The 18,142-nt window shown below is 38.1% G+C and overlaps 2 protein-coding genes across 4 annotated transcripts in view; one reads left to right on the top strand and one right to left on the bottom strand.

Annotated features, from left to right (window-relative positions):
* LOC125455735 (putative E3 ubiquitin-protein ligase UBR7) overlaps positions 1 to 4,487 on the top strand; it is a 35,049-nt gene extending 30,562 nt beyond the window's left edge. For both annotated transcript variants that reach the window (XM_059649064.1, XM_048538116.2), the window contains one exon: positions 3,428 to 4,487. In XM_059649064.1, the coding sequence (XP_059505047.1) occupies positions 3,428 to 3,520 (93 nt within the window). In that variant the 3' untranslated portion in view covers positions 3,521 to 4,487. The remainder of the gene's footprint in view (positions 1 to 3,427) is intronic.
* Positions 4,488 to 5,157: 670 nt separating this feature from the next.
* btbd7 (BTB (POZ) domain containing 7) overlaps positions 5,158 to 18,142 on the bottom strand; it is a 49,827-nt gene continuing 36,842 nt past the window's right edge. The window contains exons 6-11 of one of the 2 annotated variants that reach the window (XM_059649061.1): positions 17,387 to 17,547; positions 16,631 to 16,774; positions 11,789 to 11,975; positions 10,629 to 10,807; positions 9,894 to 10,268; positions 5,158 to 8,747 (exon numbers count right to left, since the gene is read on the bottom strand). In XM_059649061.1, coding sequence (XP_059505044.1) covers positions 7,953 to 8,747; positions 9,894 to 10,268; positions 10,629 to 10,807; positions 11,789 to 11,975; positions 16,631 to 16,774; positions 17,387 to 17,547 — 1,841 coding nt within the window. In that variant the 3' untranslated portion in view covers positions 5,158 to 7,952. Of the gene's footprint in view, positions 8,748 to 9,893; positions 10,269 to 10,628; positions 10,808 to 11,788; positions 11,976 to 16,630; positions 16,775 to 17,386; positions 17,548 to 18,142 lie in introns of those variants that run through there. The other variant, XM_059649062.1, reaches the window with a different exon arrangement.

Here is an 18,142-nt window from a genome sequence, read left to right as displayed (position 1 = left end):
CAACATGCACTCTGTCTGGGCTATTCACTATTCTGTAAATTTCAATTAGATGCCCCTCTCATCCTTCTAAACTTCATCAAGTATAGACCCAGAGTCCTCTGAACCACTCTAGGGCCAGTCCATCCTTCAAGATATCGGGCCCAAAACTGCACACAATACTCCAAATATGACCTGACCAGAGCCTTAGAGCCTCAGAAGCACGTTCCTGCTTTTATATTCAAGTCCTCTCTAAATAAATGTCAAAGTTGCATTTATCTTCCTAGCTCTTGACCCAACATGCAAGTTTATCTAGAGAGAATTCTGGACTAGAACTGTCAAATCCCTTTGCACACCAGACTTTTGAATTTTCTCCCCATTTAGAAAATAGTCCCTACGTCTATTCTTTCCAAAGTGCATGACCTCCCACTTTCCCGTGTTGTACTCCATCTATCACTTCTTTGCCCAGTCTCCTAACTTGTCCAAATCCTTCTGCAGCTTCCCACCTTCTCCTTAGTGATGACCACCATCCTCAGCTCTGCCCCTTGACTGTCTCGAATTTCTGGGATATTACTTGTGTCTTCCACTGTGAAGACTGATGCAAAGTAATTATTCAGTTTCTCAGCCAGTTCCTTGTTCCCCACTACTATTTCTTTGGTGTCATTTTCGAGCAGTCTAGTGTTCACTTTTGCCTTTTATATATCTGAAGAAACTCTTACAGTTCTCCTTTTTGTGTTACTGGCTGGCTTACCCTCCAATTTAATTTTTTTTTGTTGATGCCCTCTAGTCTTTTGTACACTTCCCAATACTCTGGTTTCCCACTGCCCTTCATTAAATGCTTTCATGCTATCCCTGACTTCCCTATTAAGCCATGGTTGCTCATTTTACCTAGGGATGAAATTTTGCTGTGTTTCCTGAATTACTTCCAGAAGATCCTGGCATTGCTGTTCCACTGCCTTTCCTGCTAGGCTTGTCCCCCAGTCAGTTCTGCCTCTGTACTTGCCTTTATTCAACTGTTACCTCTGATTCTGTCTTCTCCCTCTCAAATTGCAGAGTACATTCAATCATATTATGGTCACTGCCTCCTAAAGAGTTCCTTCACCTTAAGCTCCCTTATCAAGAACCTCATTGCACAGCCCTAAATCCAGTTTTGCCTGTTCCCTAGCCGGCTCCACCACTAGCTGCTCCAAAAAAAAATTCCACAAATTCCTTTTCTTGCAAACCAATCTGATTTTTTTTTTCCCCCCAGTCCACCTGCGTATTGAAGTCCCTCATGATCACCTAACTTTGCCTTTCTGCACACCTTTTCTATCTCCTGGTTCTATTGCTAAAACACTTGGTCCTAGCTCAGTTCAGGACTTGGTGAAAAGTCTAAAAATTGTTTTTTTAAAAAAACTTCATTCTTATGCCAAACTTGCTCTATTTATTCTTTCAAGACACAAATATGTCTGTACACTGAAGATGGCACCAGAGCACAACATTACAAACCTTTCACTTGATCTTTGTTTGCATGTGAGAATGAAGTCAAATCAATTCAGAATATTAATCTGATATTCCATCTTGGATGAGCAGCAATTTGTTCTACTAAAATGTCGAAGACTCAAAACCCATCAGTTTCTGCTTTTTTTAAAATACAGATTACAAAATGAAATCAGTTAAGATTCTTCAACAGAATCTCATTACCTTCAAAAGGTGCTTATCTTGTTTCCTAGGTACTAACAGTACAAAGACTGCTGTAAACCACTTGTTTAGTCAGACAGACAAGCCAGCCCTTGTTACCAGCTGGTCACTTGGCATACAAATTCCACACCTCTTTTGCTCCTGCAAAATACTTGATTTGTAAATGAAAGCATAAAAGAAGCTTTTGACTTTCATTTTCGTCAGTTTGCAAGAAAGCATGTTCCACGCTCTACCATTGTAATAGTCTTAATACTTAAAATATATTCAACATCAGATGTACAGCCTGAGGGGAAAGATTTTGAACTCTCCAGAGGTTTTTCCATGACAACCACATCAGGCTTCCTGGCTGTGGCAGTGATGTACTTCAGGACTGTGGCTTATTCCTCCCTGAATTCTGGATATGCAAAAGGTGATGCCTTAAATCAGGTCATCCAATTGGGTGGTCAGATCCTGCTTTCAGAAGTGGAGTATCACTTGGTTCATACCTGTAATGGAGGGGATTTCTGTATCTTTTGGTAAGGCAGGAAGAAAACTATTCACACTTGAGGTTGTTGTCTGTTTCAGTCGCCGTAGACACGACATCTGATGTTTAGCAACCACTTCAATGACATGCAGTGATGTGCTTTTTTTGGGGGTGGGGGGGAAGGGAAGAAATGTGATTGTGCTTTTTATTTCAAAAGATTATTCTACTCTAGGCCTTGGCCTCTACCATCCCGCTTCAGTGCAATTCCCACCCCCCAACCCTCCACTATGAGGCCAATAATGATGGCTTCAATCAGCATTCTTTTCTCTTTAATAGCCTCAGCCTCATCTCCCACCCACTCAATGGACATTATTCCACCTCACAACTGGTTGCATTTTAATGAACAGAAATGCAAGATTTCCTCTAAAGGCTTGGGTCCTATTAACAGATGAATTGTACAGGTGCAGAAATTTTGAAGTCCGCTGTGCTCACTGTTAAGGATTTAATTTTGGCAAGTCTGGAAACCTTGCTTTTGATTTCTACATGGTTGCCTGCACTGTTACAAACCTCTAAGGCTATAACTGATATTTATCACCTGGAGCACGCACCTCATTTTCAGTGTGTGCACGAGTGCCTCATTTTTCAGTGTGCCTCAATACTCAAATGATTTGGGAACCACTGTTTTAGGGCTTACAGGCAGAGTCACCTTTACTCTGCTGGTAGGACAATTCCTACATCCCCAAATCTGTCTGGAGGACATTTGCAAATGTAGCCTTCTGAGGTGAGGAGACCAGATAACAATATTTCAAGTGCAGTCCCAACAAGACTTTAGTCAAATCATCTTGCCTTCTGGAATTGCATATCTACTTTGTAACTTTGACCTCCCTGTGAAAAGGTGACTACTTTTCACACTTTTTTTTCTGAAACTAACCAAGGTGGAAGTAGTGCCTTGTTTTCCAATTTGCGGAAATCACAATTGAGCTTCAGCAATTTTGTTTTCAGGTTCTAAACCTCTCTCCTGCTGTCCATTTTTTTTTTAAAATGACCCTTTCATTGGTGATTTGTAACTTCAAGGTTTCGCAAAATGCGATAATTGACTGGAGCAGTCCTAGGCTAGGGGGCAGAGAAAGTCTGGGTTGCTACACAACACCAGTAACCAGAAATGCATCGAAACATGATCGGTCTGTCATAATAGAGAAACCATTTCGTTGTGACAGTAAAAATGTTAATGCCATCCTAACTTAAAGCTGAAATCTGTTGTTTCAACAAAAATTAAACATTCACTGGTCCTATTTTAACATCCAATAGGTGGTCACAAGTGAAGATATACAGCATTTCTTTGAAGAACTGCAGTCAAAGAAGCGACGGCGGGTGGACGGAATGCAGTATTTTTGCAGTTAAAGCAGAAATCATCAATTGCTCAGACTTGTTTTTTTCAACAGTAGCAATTAAAATTAGTTGACCCTGTTTTTCTTTTGCCCATGTTTCATGAGGTTCACTAAGGCAGAGAAACTTAATGTGCAGCAGCATTTGTAGAGAATTCAACACTAGTGCACATTTTGTAGTGAGGAATATCCAACTCTGCATAACTGGATTTTCTAATTGAAATTAATGGCTTCTACAATGTATGCATTGTGGTTTTAAACTTTTTAAAACAGTAATGCCCATAATAAACATTTGGACAGTTTAGGACATGACTGAGTCATTCCTTGGGTTATCTGTACTCCCTCCTAATTAGCTAGGTAACTCTTGTCAACTTTGACAGCTGCAGCATAATAGATGTTGAATATAAAATGATATGCAAGCCTCAACTTACCTAATTTTGTCCAATGCCTCCAATGTTGCTGGGAGGAGGGATGATTCAGCAGGCTAAGACCTAAATGTGCATAATTTAGAAATTGAAAAAATTGTTAATATTAGATAGGACCTTTTGAGTGCACTGGTGGTGTAAGCAAATCCAGCAGCCAAAAGATTGTCACGAAGCAGACACAATCCTTCTGGTTTGGGAAGATAGCAAGTGCTTTAATGTCAAGGATCCCTTGGTCCAGATAATATTTCAATGTGACTTTTAAAATAAACTAATGCCAATATTCCATTCTATGTGCTTTATCAAGTTACAAAGGAGTATGTCAAGATATACTACTGCCTGTGGACAAAACCAACACTGATGTCAGGTGGAAATCTGGATCTTCACTTAGTCGTCATCACCTGAACAATTTTGTATTTAAGCTAAAACAATGTTCTATTAAGTGCTTAGTTTAAATGCATTTTGTTTCTACAGTCTGTGCAGGTTATAACTGAAACATGGACTTGGGTTTTTTTGCATTGTCTAATGGCTTTGCTTCAATAAACACTTTAAACATTTTAATGCAGCTTCTCCAACGCTGAATCTGTAAAGCAGAGTGAAAGGTCTGAGCAAATATTTAACTACAAAATAAATCTGCTATGAGAAGAGAACCACCAATAAAACTTGGTTACTTTGCTACCTAACTGATTACTAGAAAGCCCAAATCTCTCATTCCAATATTTTGAATGTCTTTAGTCGTTCCTCAATGCTGGATTTAGAGAAGGCCCTTTATCCCCAAATGGTAACAGTCTTGAAAAAAGGTAATGTCTTTGTTTGAACAAGGTATGAAGAAAACACTTCATGGTCATGGGGGAGAAGAGTCTGAAGAAGGGTTTTAGAAGAAACTCTACCTTGCAAACAGAATTATGACAAGTAAATAAATGAGGCCAGAGCTAGTGCAGAAGTTTTACATGGGGGAAGATATTGAACACTAACTTTATGAAAGCTAATGTGATCATTTGAGCTGGATTTGATATACAATTCAATTATGGGCATGAGTTAAGGCGAAAATTTAGTGACAATATGCTTTACATTGCTACATAGAACTTGTAACTTCTGGTTCAGTTATCTTTTTGCAGGTCTTGCAGCACTCTCCTGGTAAACCACTTTGCAGCATAGTGATTAATTTAAAACTGGACATTTCACACCATATTAACCAAATTTACAACTCAAAAATGAATGAGACATTCTATAGACCATTTATTTGAAACACCACTTATGGCAATGTTGAATTTGTTACATGCTTTTCTCTCACCCCGAATAGTAGAAAAATAGATCAGATTCTGTACAACTACCATGATACTTGATAGGGAGATGCATCTTATTAAGCAATAATAATCTTGCTAAGATGCTCAAATAAAAATAGTCTCTTTAAAAACAATATATACATTGAAGCATAGGAGAACCTACAAAGATGGTTATGCAGTTTGTAGAAAACACTTGCATAGGACATTTGATCAACATTACTGATACTTGAGCCTTTAGTATAGAAGGCACTTCATTGTATCCCAGTAACAGCTTCGATCAGAAGAATCCAAAACAAATCATTGAAAAGATTAACACTAAATGCAAGGTTTTAAAAATCTTTTGCTATGAAACACCAAAACTTCATCTTTAAAGAGATTCCAAGATTTTGTACAGGTCTAACATTCAACCTATGTTAAATTGATAAACCACAGCATTTTAAGAGCATGCATTTGGTGGTTGGTAGGGAAAGCAAAATAAGATACACAGCTCATTAGAACAATATAAAAATGTAGCAGCAGTTCAGGCAGCTTTGAGATACTGTTCTGTATACTGGGACAGTTAGATTATTCTACATTTAACGATGAGACAGATTCCAGGCATATTACATTTTTACAATTTTGAAGAAACACTTGAAAAATTGCTGAGCAGAAGCAACAAATTCTTTTAAAAACAGTTTGAGCAAAACTAATTTTCAAGCATTTGCTTAATCCAGTAAAATCTTATTTAAAACTAAAGGTACATCTGGAAACAATACACCTGCCTAGGTGTAATTTGAGATAGACAAGAATGTTTTTCTCCCCCACCCCACTTCCCTGAAAGCAATATCTCCATGCACCAGGGGTAACAAAAATAAAATTCTGTTGTGCCTTTCATAACCTCAGGACATCCCTAAGCTAATGAAGTACTTTTGAAGTGTAGTCTTGGTGTAATGTCAGAATTGCAGCGGTCAATTTGTATTCAGCTAGGCTCCACAAAGGAATAATGCAATATTATCTAAAGAATCTATTCTGAGATGTTGGTTAGGGAGTAACTATTGGTCAGGATGTTCAGGAGAATTTCCCTGCTGCTCTTCAAAATAGTGCCTTAGGATCTTTTATCTCCACCTGAGAAAAAGCAAGCAAGCAAGGCCTCTGTTTAATAAATATCTTAGCCTGAGCCCCTCAATTTTATACTCAAGTCTTTGCAAAGCAAATCTCACAAGCTAATAACTCAGAGCAGGGAGTTCTACAACAGCTGAAATTCACTTAAAAAGTTGCTCATCAGGAACAAACCTTCATGATTATATTGCAGCTCTCAAGTTTTACATCTTAACAGATCATTTTGATTGTAATACCACTAGCGACAGATGATTAGATTGCATAGTAGCAGTGAAGAGATCAGTTCTGTTACCCATGCTTTGCACTGTAAACTGGCAGTCAGTTAATCATTCACACTATCCTGTCTCTTCCCATTTTACTTCTAATTCTGATCATGCAAAAAACACAACAGGAAAAACAAAAATAAAAGTAAACATCTGTGCACAACTGTCAATCCAGTTTTATACTACAAATAATATTTTAAAAATACCACGACGGATTACAACTAAAACACTAGTTCTACGGAGCTTGTTGCAGCTTATTAGCTACTTAAAAGTTTCTGTCTGCAATTTTTCTTTAAATCCATATATTAGCTACAACTAAACTAAAAAACCCAACTCCCTACATACTTTCACCTTCTATCTAGGATTAGTGTAACACGATTTCCCCTTCAAACAGACGATACAAGTCTTTGAAAACTGAGAAAAGCATTGGATTTGACTCACCTGGGAATTGAGCCTGAAGTTCATCACATGCTGGACAACAGAAAAGTCCCTCAACAAGGGAGTAATACAGCCCAAATATGTGCAATATGCAAAATCTACCTGGTTGCAGCAAGGGGAAATGTAAATTTAAAATATAACAGACCTCAAATTCTAGCTATTCACTTCAATAGTTGATTGATTCCAATACTTCAAAGTACACAATTTAATGAGACCAACATATCATTCAAAAATTTGAGAAGCAGCTGCCTAATCAAATGAGGAGAAAGGCCAAAGAGGTTTCACATAACCTGCCACAGATCAACACAAGGCAAAAGATATGGCAGCAGTTTTGGATGGAACTCTAGCTACTGTGTTGCTAGGATTTCTGCCTTTGGGATTCAGCTTCTCTCCATATATTAAAACATTAATCTTATAAACCGATTGTCACAGCAATCTGATTGTCTCAAGATTAAGACTACAGATTCAGATTGACTAGGATCTGTGCTCTCAATACAGGCAGTGGGCCAGTGGAATACAGATAATCTTCTCTTGTAAGTGTATTCCAATGCCTAGAATATACTTCAAAAGAATACCATCCATTCTAAATAAGACTAAACTTTCTCAAAAATGAGAAAATACATCAATTGGTGTCAGAATACTTTTCAGACATACAGCTCACCATTAAATATCACACAGCCTTAATTCAACACACAAAGTACATCCACATTTTTAAACAAACCTGTAAAAAGGAGGTAACAGATCAAGCATTTTTTTCTCAAAATGGTAAACTCGATTAAGCAGACTATTTAAACATTAGAAAGCATGAAAATACTGGTGCAAGACATGGTCTTCAAGATATCACAAAAGTCATAGAAAACCATCTAGAAATAGTTCAGAGCAAGGTAGAAATGTTATATATACAAAACATTATGAAAGCCAAGTTAATAATGCAGTCATCACTAAAGAGCAGATTTTTTGTATGGAAGATCAGGTCTGCTTGGTGATCTCCTTTCTCGGCTTAATGTATCTTCCCTATTCTGAATGTTTCTGTGCGGCTGGACACTGACTCCTGGCTCCAGCATGCCATCATCAGATGACCTTCTGTTGTAGGTGGCCTCATGATTCTCAGAACTACAAGGCACACGCAAAGCTCGACTTGCCGTTAGGCCATAGGTTAGATCTGTCTCCATTAAACCCCTACTTCTAGTATGCAGAGACCCTCCACTAGACTCCTGTAAAAGTGCCAAGTCCAACCTGTGTGGAGGCTGCTCTAAGAAATCAAAGTATGGCGGGTCACTGGGTCGGGGTTGATGAACTTCGGGAGGCAGCAAGTATTCTCTCCGTGGTTCTTCTGGTTTACTCGAGGTTTCACTGCAAAGTGAGGTCATTTTGAAACTTGCTGCTACTGGCCTATTGTGACTGTACAAGTCTGGACCCAAAAATGTTCCTTGTGCATAAGCTGGCGTACGTCTGCTGGTTCCTGGAGTGTATGATCGGTAAGCTGTGCTGGAAGAGAAGTCATACAGATCTGGATACTCCACTTTCAGGTCAGGTTTCCTCCTCGTACTGTGTGTATGCCTATTGTGTATATATGGAGCAGGACGTGGAAATGATGCAGAATCTGAAGCCATTTGGTTTATTTCGGCATTCAGACTCCGTTCTGGAAACCTTCTATCCTTCAGTGATAGATTACTCAAGGATGTCACACCCATCGCAATGTCTGGCATTAGTTCATTTAAAGTACCTTCAGTATTCTAGGAGAATTTTTTTAAAAAAAAGACATTTATAAAATGAAACAAAACGTAGAATTTCTAACTCCGTAGCTTTATAAACGAGACATATACTGAACATAATTTGTCAGATATTTACCAGCATGCAAAATATTTTGAATAAATTAAATATGAAATCTTATTAAAATGTTTGTATTAAAAGCATCTCAGTTGGAACTAAAAACACAAAAGCAATGGACAACTAAACATTCTCAGGTAATCATTAGCAGGGTGTCCTTTTGACAACTTCCTTGTGCTTCTCCTACTCTTACAATCAAATTGATGCCTGGACTAAGATCACATGAACATTCTCCATCAATTGTAGAAACAATTCTCTCAAGGTGAATAGTCATTCAAATTAAACAATTAGGTCTTTTTAAAAATCGTATTTTGAAAGGAGACCAGTTACAGCAGGTTCAGATCTTTCCTTATTAAAACAAAACAGGGATCTAGCCTACAGCATTTGCTAATGTCCAATACATTTCCTCAACACCAGAACAATTTTCTTTGCTCACAACTAAGAACACGAGAAAAAAAATTAAAAACAGGGTGATCAAACAGATATCTGACGAGGCACCTGCTATGCAGCTCCATTTCATGGAAGCTTGAACAATCTTCCAACAGGTTGAACAATCCATGCACAAGTCTGAAAACTTGCTTTGCAGAACTACTGAAATTACAGTAATCAGTAGCATTGGTACAAAAGCGCAACACTCAAATTGGGATCCAAAATGTGCAAAAATCAGTCCCAGGTTTACTCATTACTTGAAACACAAATTCCATGAAAAATTAACAGTTTTGTAGCATACACTGAAATGTACACTTATTGTACTGTAATACAAAACAGGAAACAAACTAAAAATGCGGGTTTGACTAGTTACAAATAAATGCTCAATTTATTGAACAGCAGCAGCTGACTGAGGCTATCTGCTACTGAAGTCTAAAGCAGAAAAGAAAGGCACTATTTGATCTCATTGACAAGTAGTCAATAACTCAGATTAAAATTAACTCTCAGTAGAAATATACAAATACCCCATTTTAGATTCTAAAATCTAGGCCAAAAATTGTAAAGAAAGGCACAAACTCTCTCACATTTCATTAATAATCTAATATTGGGAAGGCAGAACTTACTGTCAGCTCTGGAGCTATCCGAACCAGTCCAGAAGAGTTGGTGCAATCAGGAGGCATTACTTTGCCACCAGATGAATAAACAGGCCTGGAAGCTATCATTGGATATAGCATAGAACGGTTACAAGGATATGACAAGGAGCGGGATGACAATTGGCCTGGCAGCCTTTGCCTCCAATCTACCTTGTGTTTCTCATGAGGTGGGGGTGCAGGAGGCTGATATGGTGGTGGTAAAGTTGGATGGAATGCAGCACAAGGTTCAATATCACTGTATTCTGCAGATGGTGAGCTATTTATTCTACAGTGGTTGTGCTGACGAAGACCCAGCAGTGGACTCTCATCACCAAATCGTTCATGAGGAAAGAATTTATGAGGATTCTGTGGAGTGTAAACATAATTCATTATCAGAGCTATCCTATCATACTTATATTTACAGAATACTGTATAAACATCTACTGGTTTTAAAAAACTGTGGAGTATTAACAGTAAGAAAAATTCTAATCTGCTGATTAATAATTTTAATTGCAGCCTAAACAATTCAGAAGTGATTTAGTCAATCTTGCTCAGCTAGTTATATTGCAGTAAATTGCTTTGGTCAGAAACCAACTATGCAAGACATTGCTTAATAGTTTTCTGGAAGCACAGTTGTACCTTCCTGAACATAAACTGACTCTGAAATCAGTTTTAATCTGCACTGATCGATTACATTATTTACAGGGTCAGTAACATTTCACATACCTGAAGCAGCTCAACAGCAGCATCGGGGAGGTTAAATTCCCTCAACACTCGAATCTGAATTTCGTAGCTAACAGTTGCTCCTTCTCCACAATTCAATGCGTATGCACGCTGGACCTGATCAGTGTGTCTAAGTTCCTGCAGACGCCTGATCATATCTTTCACCATATTCAATGGAGGGACTGTAAAGCAATGTTTATTTATTTAATAAACACTTCACGAAATTTTGTATTTATAGACATTTTATAAGGATACAGAAACATGGGTGGTGAATTTTTTTAAAAAAGTCAAGATGTACTTTGTCTCCAGGTTCGAGAGCTGTGCCTCACTCAAGCGGTCACCTTTACGTACCAGCCTCTTGTAGGGAAGATATTGAAGCTATATGACTCTTACAGATTTGGGTCTCCCACACATACCTTCATTAATTAAATGCTATCAGCTTCTCTCTTACTTTGAGTATTAACTCGCATTTCTTTAAATTCACTCACATACAACAGGATTTTCAAGAAGCCTTGTGATCAAACTGGATCTGTGCGCTGAATTATTACACAGATTAAAAAACCCAAGGGAATAAAAAAGCCAGTTTACTGGAGTCACTTCTCCATGAAAGCTAAAATTCAAATGCAGAAATCTGCATTATTTAAGCTAGATCATAAGATAGTCTTCCAGGGCCACAAACCAACACAAGTACAACAGGTATAACCCAATGGGCCAACGCAAATTAAAGATTTTACTTTTTGTATATCCTGAATTATGCTAGAGGCACGTTAATTGTCTTAAAATGCTGTTTATTACGCAAAACAAACAAACATGGTTAAAAATGGATGCAAAGTTAAGCTTCTCATTTCCTGCTCATCAGGACTAGGAGCAAGAAACAAACTTAAGGGGCACCAATTTTTTTTTTAAAACATGAAAACAGGGTGCTAAACGCTTGGGCCATTAATGACATGGAGATGAAGTTAGATAATGTATTTTGTCTAAAGCAGAGGCTAACTGGTTGTTAGTATATCAGATTTCTCAAATGCTGTGCAAGTGTATAGGTCATTTCAATGGGGTGGGGATTCATTCGTGAGGGGTGGGTAGTGGTAAGAGAAAGAGGGGAAACCAATTGCTGCCTTGGTCAAAATATGCCGCAAAAAAACCACAAAACATGCACCACTCACCAGGTATTTCATTGGCAATGATCGTAGGAGGATTGGATGGTGTACCTATTGGCTGGTGGCTGATTAAATGACAACATTGTGGTACGGCACTGTTCACCATGTAGAGTGTGTCTGGTACATTCGACATGCGAACCATGCGCAGTCGCACAAGATCTGTTTGTTCAACCATCATTTCATCCAAAACAGCCTGAGAATAAAAGTTCATGCAACAATCAATCACACATGGACAGATTGTTGGAAGAAAAGAAAGAGACAAAGTTGCTAAACTTCTAAAGTGGAAGTGGTGGTTTTGACATCTTTCCATGAAATGTTATCATTTGGAAATTTAACGGCACGATGGACAATTAAAAAGCCTAATTTGTTTTCAGAGAAGTTTATAATTATTAGTTTTGCTGGAAAATGGGGCTAATCTTAATACTTCATAATGAAGTTCATCAACTGAACACTGAAAGCTGTTCAGATGAGGAATAACATTTCACTAATTGTGGAACTCCAAGTCCCTCCTGTCAAAGCCACTTGTCATTTTAGGGCAACATACAATTTTAACAAACAGTGCCTGAAAAGCAAACAGCTGACTATTAATATTTCCTATCCTAACTAAAGTAATGCTTAAGCCATCAGTTTTTCTTCTTGTTAGAACACATTGATAGCATGTGAAAAATTAGCAAAACAATTTTTTTTCATGCTACTACTACAAGGCACAAGCTTACAGCCAATCATAAGACTGGAGAAGCAAATTACTGCAGATGCTGGAATCTGTACAGAAAACCACATGCTGGAGGTCTAGACTCAAACATTAGCTAGCTTTGTCTCCACAGATGCTCTCTGACCCACTGTGATCTCCAGCATTTGTTGGAAAAACCCATCTGGTTCACCTTTAGGGAAGGAAGCTGCCATCTTTATCTGGTCTGGTCTACATGTGACTTCAGACCCACAGCAATGTGGTTGACTCTGAAATGTCCTCTGGGCAATTAGGGATGGACAATAAATGCTGCCTAGCCAGTGACACCCTCATCCAGTGAATGAATTTTTTTAAAAAATCATAAGATCGTAAGAAACAGGAGCAAGAGGCCATTCAGCCACCTAAAGATGTCTCTGCCATTTAGAAGATTCAGTTGAATTGACAGTAGCCTTAACTCCACTTTCCCAGCTGCTCTCCCATACCCATAGATCACTTTGTAAATCAAAAATCTAACTCACTCAGCCCTAAAGTTATGGGGAAGGGTCACCAGACCCAAAACGTTAACTCTGCTTTTTCGTTCAGAGGCTGTCGAGCCTGCTGACCTTTTCCAGCAACTTTGTTTTTGTTCCTGAATGTATTTAACTCAGCTTCCATAACACTCATGGTAAAAATTCTAAAGGGATTGCCTCAATTTATTAGGATTTAAAATTATTCAAATTACAATGGACTTTGGAAGAAAGTATTACTCCGTAAACATCATGGTTAAATTAATACATGTTGACTTATGTATTAGTGTCAATATTTAAAGAAAGCTAGTACCGATCAATGAATCACACTTGCCAAAACTTTCGCTTCATCACACATGCTACTACACATAACACAAACTGTGGTGGGGTAAGTTGTTAGAGGCGGTTCCGAAAGATAGGATTAACATGCATTTGGAGAAGGAGGACTGATTACGGATAATCAGCATGGCTTTGTGCAAGGGAAATCGTGTCTCACAAACTTGTTTGCATACTTTGAGGAGGTAACCAAAAAGACTGATGAGGTCAAAGGCTTTACTAAAGTCCTCATAAACAAAGTGCTACATGGTAAACAAATTAGTAAAGTTAGATCACATGGGATTCAGGGAGTGCTTGCCAATTAGATACAAAATTGGCTTGACGGTAGGAAACAGCAGTAGAGGTCTGTTTTGAGAACTAGGGGCCTGTGATCAGCAGTGTTCAACAGGGATTGTTCACCAAAATTGGTTGTGTAGTGGACAGTGAAGACATTTATCTAAGATTACAAAGAGATCTTGATCAATCGGGTCAAAGAGCTGAGGAGTGGCAGATGGGGTTTAATTTGGATAAATGCGAGGTATTGTTTTGGTAAAGCAAACAAACATTATACAATTAATGATAGGGCCCTGCTTAATGTTTTAGAACAGAGACCGAGGGGTTCAGGTACATAATTATTTGAAATTTGTGTCACATGTCGACACAGTGGTTTAGAAAGAGTTTAGCATGCTTCATTGGTCAGACCTTTGAGTATAGCAGTTGGGATGTCATGTTGCTGTCTTAGAGGAAGTTGAGGCCTCTTCTGTGTACAGAATCTCACTCAGTTATGCAGAGGATATTACTACAAGTTGTAGAGGCTTCAGGAAACATTTAGCAGGATATTGCCAGGGTTGGACGGTTTGTGTTACAAGGGTAGGCTGGGACTTATCCCACTGGAGCTAGGAAGTTGAGGGGTGACCTAATAGAGGTTTATAAAATCATGAGGCATAGATGTGGTGAATAGCAAGGGTCTTTTCCCTAGGGTGGGGGAATTCAAATTAGGTAGCATAATTTTAACATGAGAAGAGAAAAATTTGAAAGGGTGAGGGCCAACCTTGTTACACTGTGGCTCATATGTGGAGTGAACTGCTGGAGGAAGTGGTTGTTGCAGGTATGGTTACAACATTCAAAAGGCATTTGGAAAAATTTATGAATAGGAAGATTTGGAGGGATATGGGCCAAATACAGGCATCACGGACTAGTTTAGTTTGGCAAGATGGTTGGCAGGCTCTAGTTTAGTTTGCCAAGCTCTAGTTGGACCAAGGGAACTGTTTCCATATTGTATGACTCTCTAACTAAAATAGAGTGCAGCACATCCCTGAAGTATTTATACAAGAAAGTTTCTGAAAGGTAACATTCTACTCAGGTAACTGTCTGTCTTGTATCTTTACTCTGCAAAATTAAAATGACCCACCATAGTCAGGGAAAATGTTGCAGATCAGACAACTGCTGGATAAAACTGTGTACAGTAACTGTCATAGACAAACAACTTAATGTATCCAAATTAATGTCAATGAATGGAGGCAAACAAACTGCAAAGTTGGAGTCAATTGAACTGTATAAAGACATATACAGAAAATCTTTGGCTGACAAGATGGAATTCAAGTATTCAAATCTGATATAGAAAACAGAGTATCGATATATTAATTGACATTTATGCCAAACTGAAAAAAGGTTGCAATTAAATGCTTTGAATACAATGACATTTGATTCAAATACAGACCCAATCCTTTACTTAGTTGCATATTTATTTTTTCCTGCCACTTATTTAGGCTTTCCCATTTTCAAACAGTGAGATAAATGAAGAGGTCATTATTACAAATCAGAAGTTTACAATAAAAATTGGTGTAATCAAACTTAAAAACCAACTGTTGTTTTAAATTTTAAATTCAAACCTCAAATGTGTGTTATTTCAGTTGTTAGAAAAATATACGCTTCAAACTCACTCAAGACACATTACTGTGCCACTGGCAGATTTCACAAGCAGTTAATCTAATAAACTATCTTGTACAAAACACAGGACCCCAGCAGGATTAACTGAGAAATAACATCTTCTAATTAAGTGGGCAGAAGATATGGCACAGTGCCAAATGTGAGCCATAAAAATTATCAAAGTCCAGGCAAGATAATGCACTCCTTATGGAGATTATTCTAAATTTTCACCAGCATATGGCTATGAAGTGATTACGATACTTCAGTCAAATATAAAAAAAAGTTTATATTTATTTACTATTAGTTGGTATGGGGGATACTAACTTCTATGCAGAGAGATCAAAAGATCATACAAATGGTGTGAATGGAGCATTTAATAAGTCTCTGCAGGCGACCAGAAGTGTCAGACGGTATGAATAAAGTGTCAACAGTAAATGAAGGGCATGATCTATGATCCAACTAACTCAGACAGAGAAATCATTACAAAAATTAAGGTGGTGCTGGAGACAAACCAAAACAGCTAGAATAATGTGCTGAGGGTCTACCCAAAGTAACAAATAATCCAAAACTGTACAAACTGAATTAAGGTATCAAAATCATAAGTTAATCAAGATAATGGCGTTAAAACAGGACAATAAGAAGATTTTACAGATACAGTAACAGTATGGTGGGGTTGCATGTAGTGTGTCATGAACCCAAGATCACAACTGAGGCCATGTTCATGGGTAAGGAATTTGGCTCAGTTTCCGCTCAGCTATTATTGAATCACTGAGCAGAAACAGATAGCAAATTCCACACCCATGAAGACGGCCTCAACTGTGACTTTGAGTTCATGACACGTAACCCTACCACACTGTCCTGTATCTCTAAAATCCTCACTGTCCTGTTTTAATGCCATCACCTTGATAACTTGTTATGATCTCTTTACCTTAGTTTGTACTGTTTTGGATTTTGTATTACTTTGGTTAGACCCTCAGCAAGTTACTAAAGGCGTTTCGTTTGACTCCAACACCACCTTATTTTAATTATCTCTCTGCTTCAAGTAATTGGACTATCGATCATACCCTTCACTTACTATTGAGCTATTGATCAGAAGTGTCTATGGTGTCAGTAAAGTATCACCTGCAGAGACTTATTATTCCACACTCCATTTATATGATCTTTTGATCCCTGCCCATTGATCTCTCTGCCTGTGGACCCCCCCCCCCCCCGCCATTTCACCTGATGAAGGAGCACTGCCCCAAAAGCTTGTGATTTCAAACAAACATGTTAAGCTATAACCTGATGTCATGTGACTTCTCACTTTGTCCATTTCAGCCCAACACTTGCATCTCCACATCAGTGTTTAATAGAAACATCTTTCCAGTTTTGGAATAAGATTTACTTTTATTAAAAAAACACAAACTGTACCTTTGCCTCCTCTACATATGGTGCAAATAAACGAGGCTTCACATATATTCCAGCATTCTTCTGACGTATCCAAGCATGAGATTTTCCACTTTCTGCTGTCGGCAGCATATCGGATGGTGGCGTGCTAATCAGTCCTCTCTTTATCTAAACAGCAAAATTGATATCGCTGAATGGCGTCAGCATCTCAAATGGTTTACAACTCCTGGCTTTGCTATGTAAACCCCACCAAATGGAACAAGATATGCAATTATGTTATCCTTTTGCACCTACAGTGCTCTCTTAGACTAAATAAGAAGTACAGCTCTATTTTATTGAGTGATGCAAAAAAAAAGAAACTTTTCCCAGCCAGATTAAAAGTCATTATGGGCTTGGCAGTAATCACCACATTTTACACAACTGCTATCTGTTGATTATAGCAGCTCTAACCAAAGACATACCTCCTCTGCATCAAGTACATTCATTCCCAATTTATAGTCCAGCTGCCATTAAATAGTTTTGCATTGGCAAATGGCAGTATTGTGAATCCATTTATGAAAAAAGAAAACAATAAACAGGGGCAGGAAGAGGCAGGCAACCGAAGTACAGAGAACGACAAACAGCCACATGGCTCACGTCTTGTTACAGTGAACCACAGATAAAGGCCAAATCCAAGAACTAGATGGATCATAAACTGAGTTACAAAACTAAGGGACAGAGCATCCTTTTGAATTCAAACATAATATTTTCTTTTCAAAAATAAATAAACTTAAAACCTACAGCATCATTAAGAACTTCGCTGTTTTGGGGCAGGATATGATCTATGCGAACATAAGACAGCAACGGGGACAAGATCTCTTTCAGTTCCTCTAGGTCAAGATCACGCCTCTTTACACCTCTCTTGTTTACACTGTGCGCAGTTCCACTCAACAGATTTGGCTCTAAACCAAAAACAAAGCATTAACAGAAATCATTACAAATTTTCATTCGAAAGAATGGAAGACAAAAGAAAAAATATATACCAACAAATGCAGCATCTTGAATATGATAAAAACATCCCGGAACAATTAACAGCCATATTAATCAATATTTGACACTCAGCCACATAAGGAGATTATTAGGACAGATGATTAAAAAGATAGAACGCACAGGAGGCCAGAATTGACGCAGAATTTTGTAAACAGATTTGAAGGGGTTTACAGAGATTGGAAATGGGGTTGTAGAAGGATTTGAACAAAAAATGCAAGAAGTATAAAAATCACAACATCAAACCAGGAGCTAACACAGGTTACAGGAAAACTAGGGTAATGCACAAACTAGACTTGGTGCTCTAGAATTCAGCCAAGAATTTTTTTACATGAGGTCAGGTTTATGGAGATTTTGTTAATTATTCAAAAGGGCAAAGGGCCAGTTTTAACAGGCTGACTATTTATTTAAAATGCACACCAGTCATTAACTAAGTACTCTGTCAGCAAATTCATTAGTCCTCCCCAATTCTTAATCCTTAACCACCATACTCATTAAATTACCACAGGA

The sequence above is a fragment of the Stegostoma tigrinum genome, chromosome 10 (assembly GCF_030684315.1).
Source record: "Stegostoma tigrinum isolate sSteTig4 chromosome 10, sSteTig4.hap1, whole genome shotgun sequence".
In the NCBI taxonomy this organism is placed as follows: domain Eukaryota; kingdom Metazoa; phylum Chordata; class Chondrichthyes; order Orectolobiformes; family Stegostomatidae; genus Stegostoma; species Stegostoma tigrinum.
The sequence above is the reverse complement of the archived record's forward strand: the minus strand, read 5'-3'. Positions and strand labels throughout refer to the sequence as shown.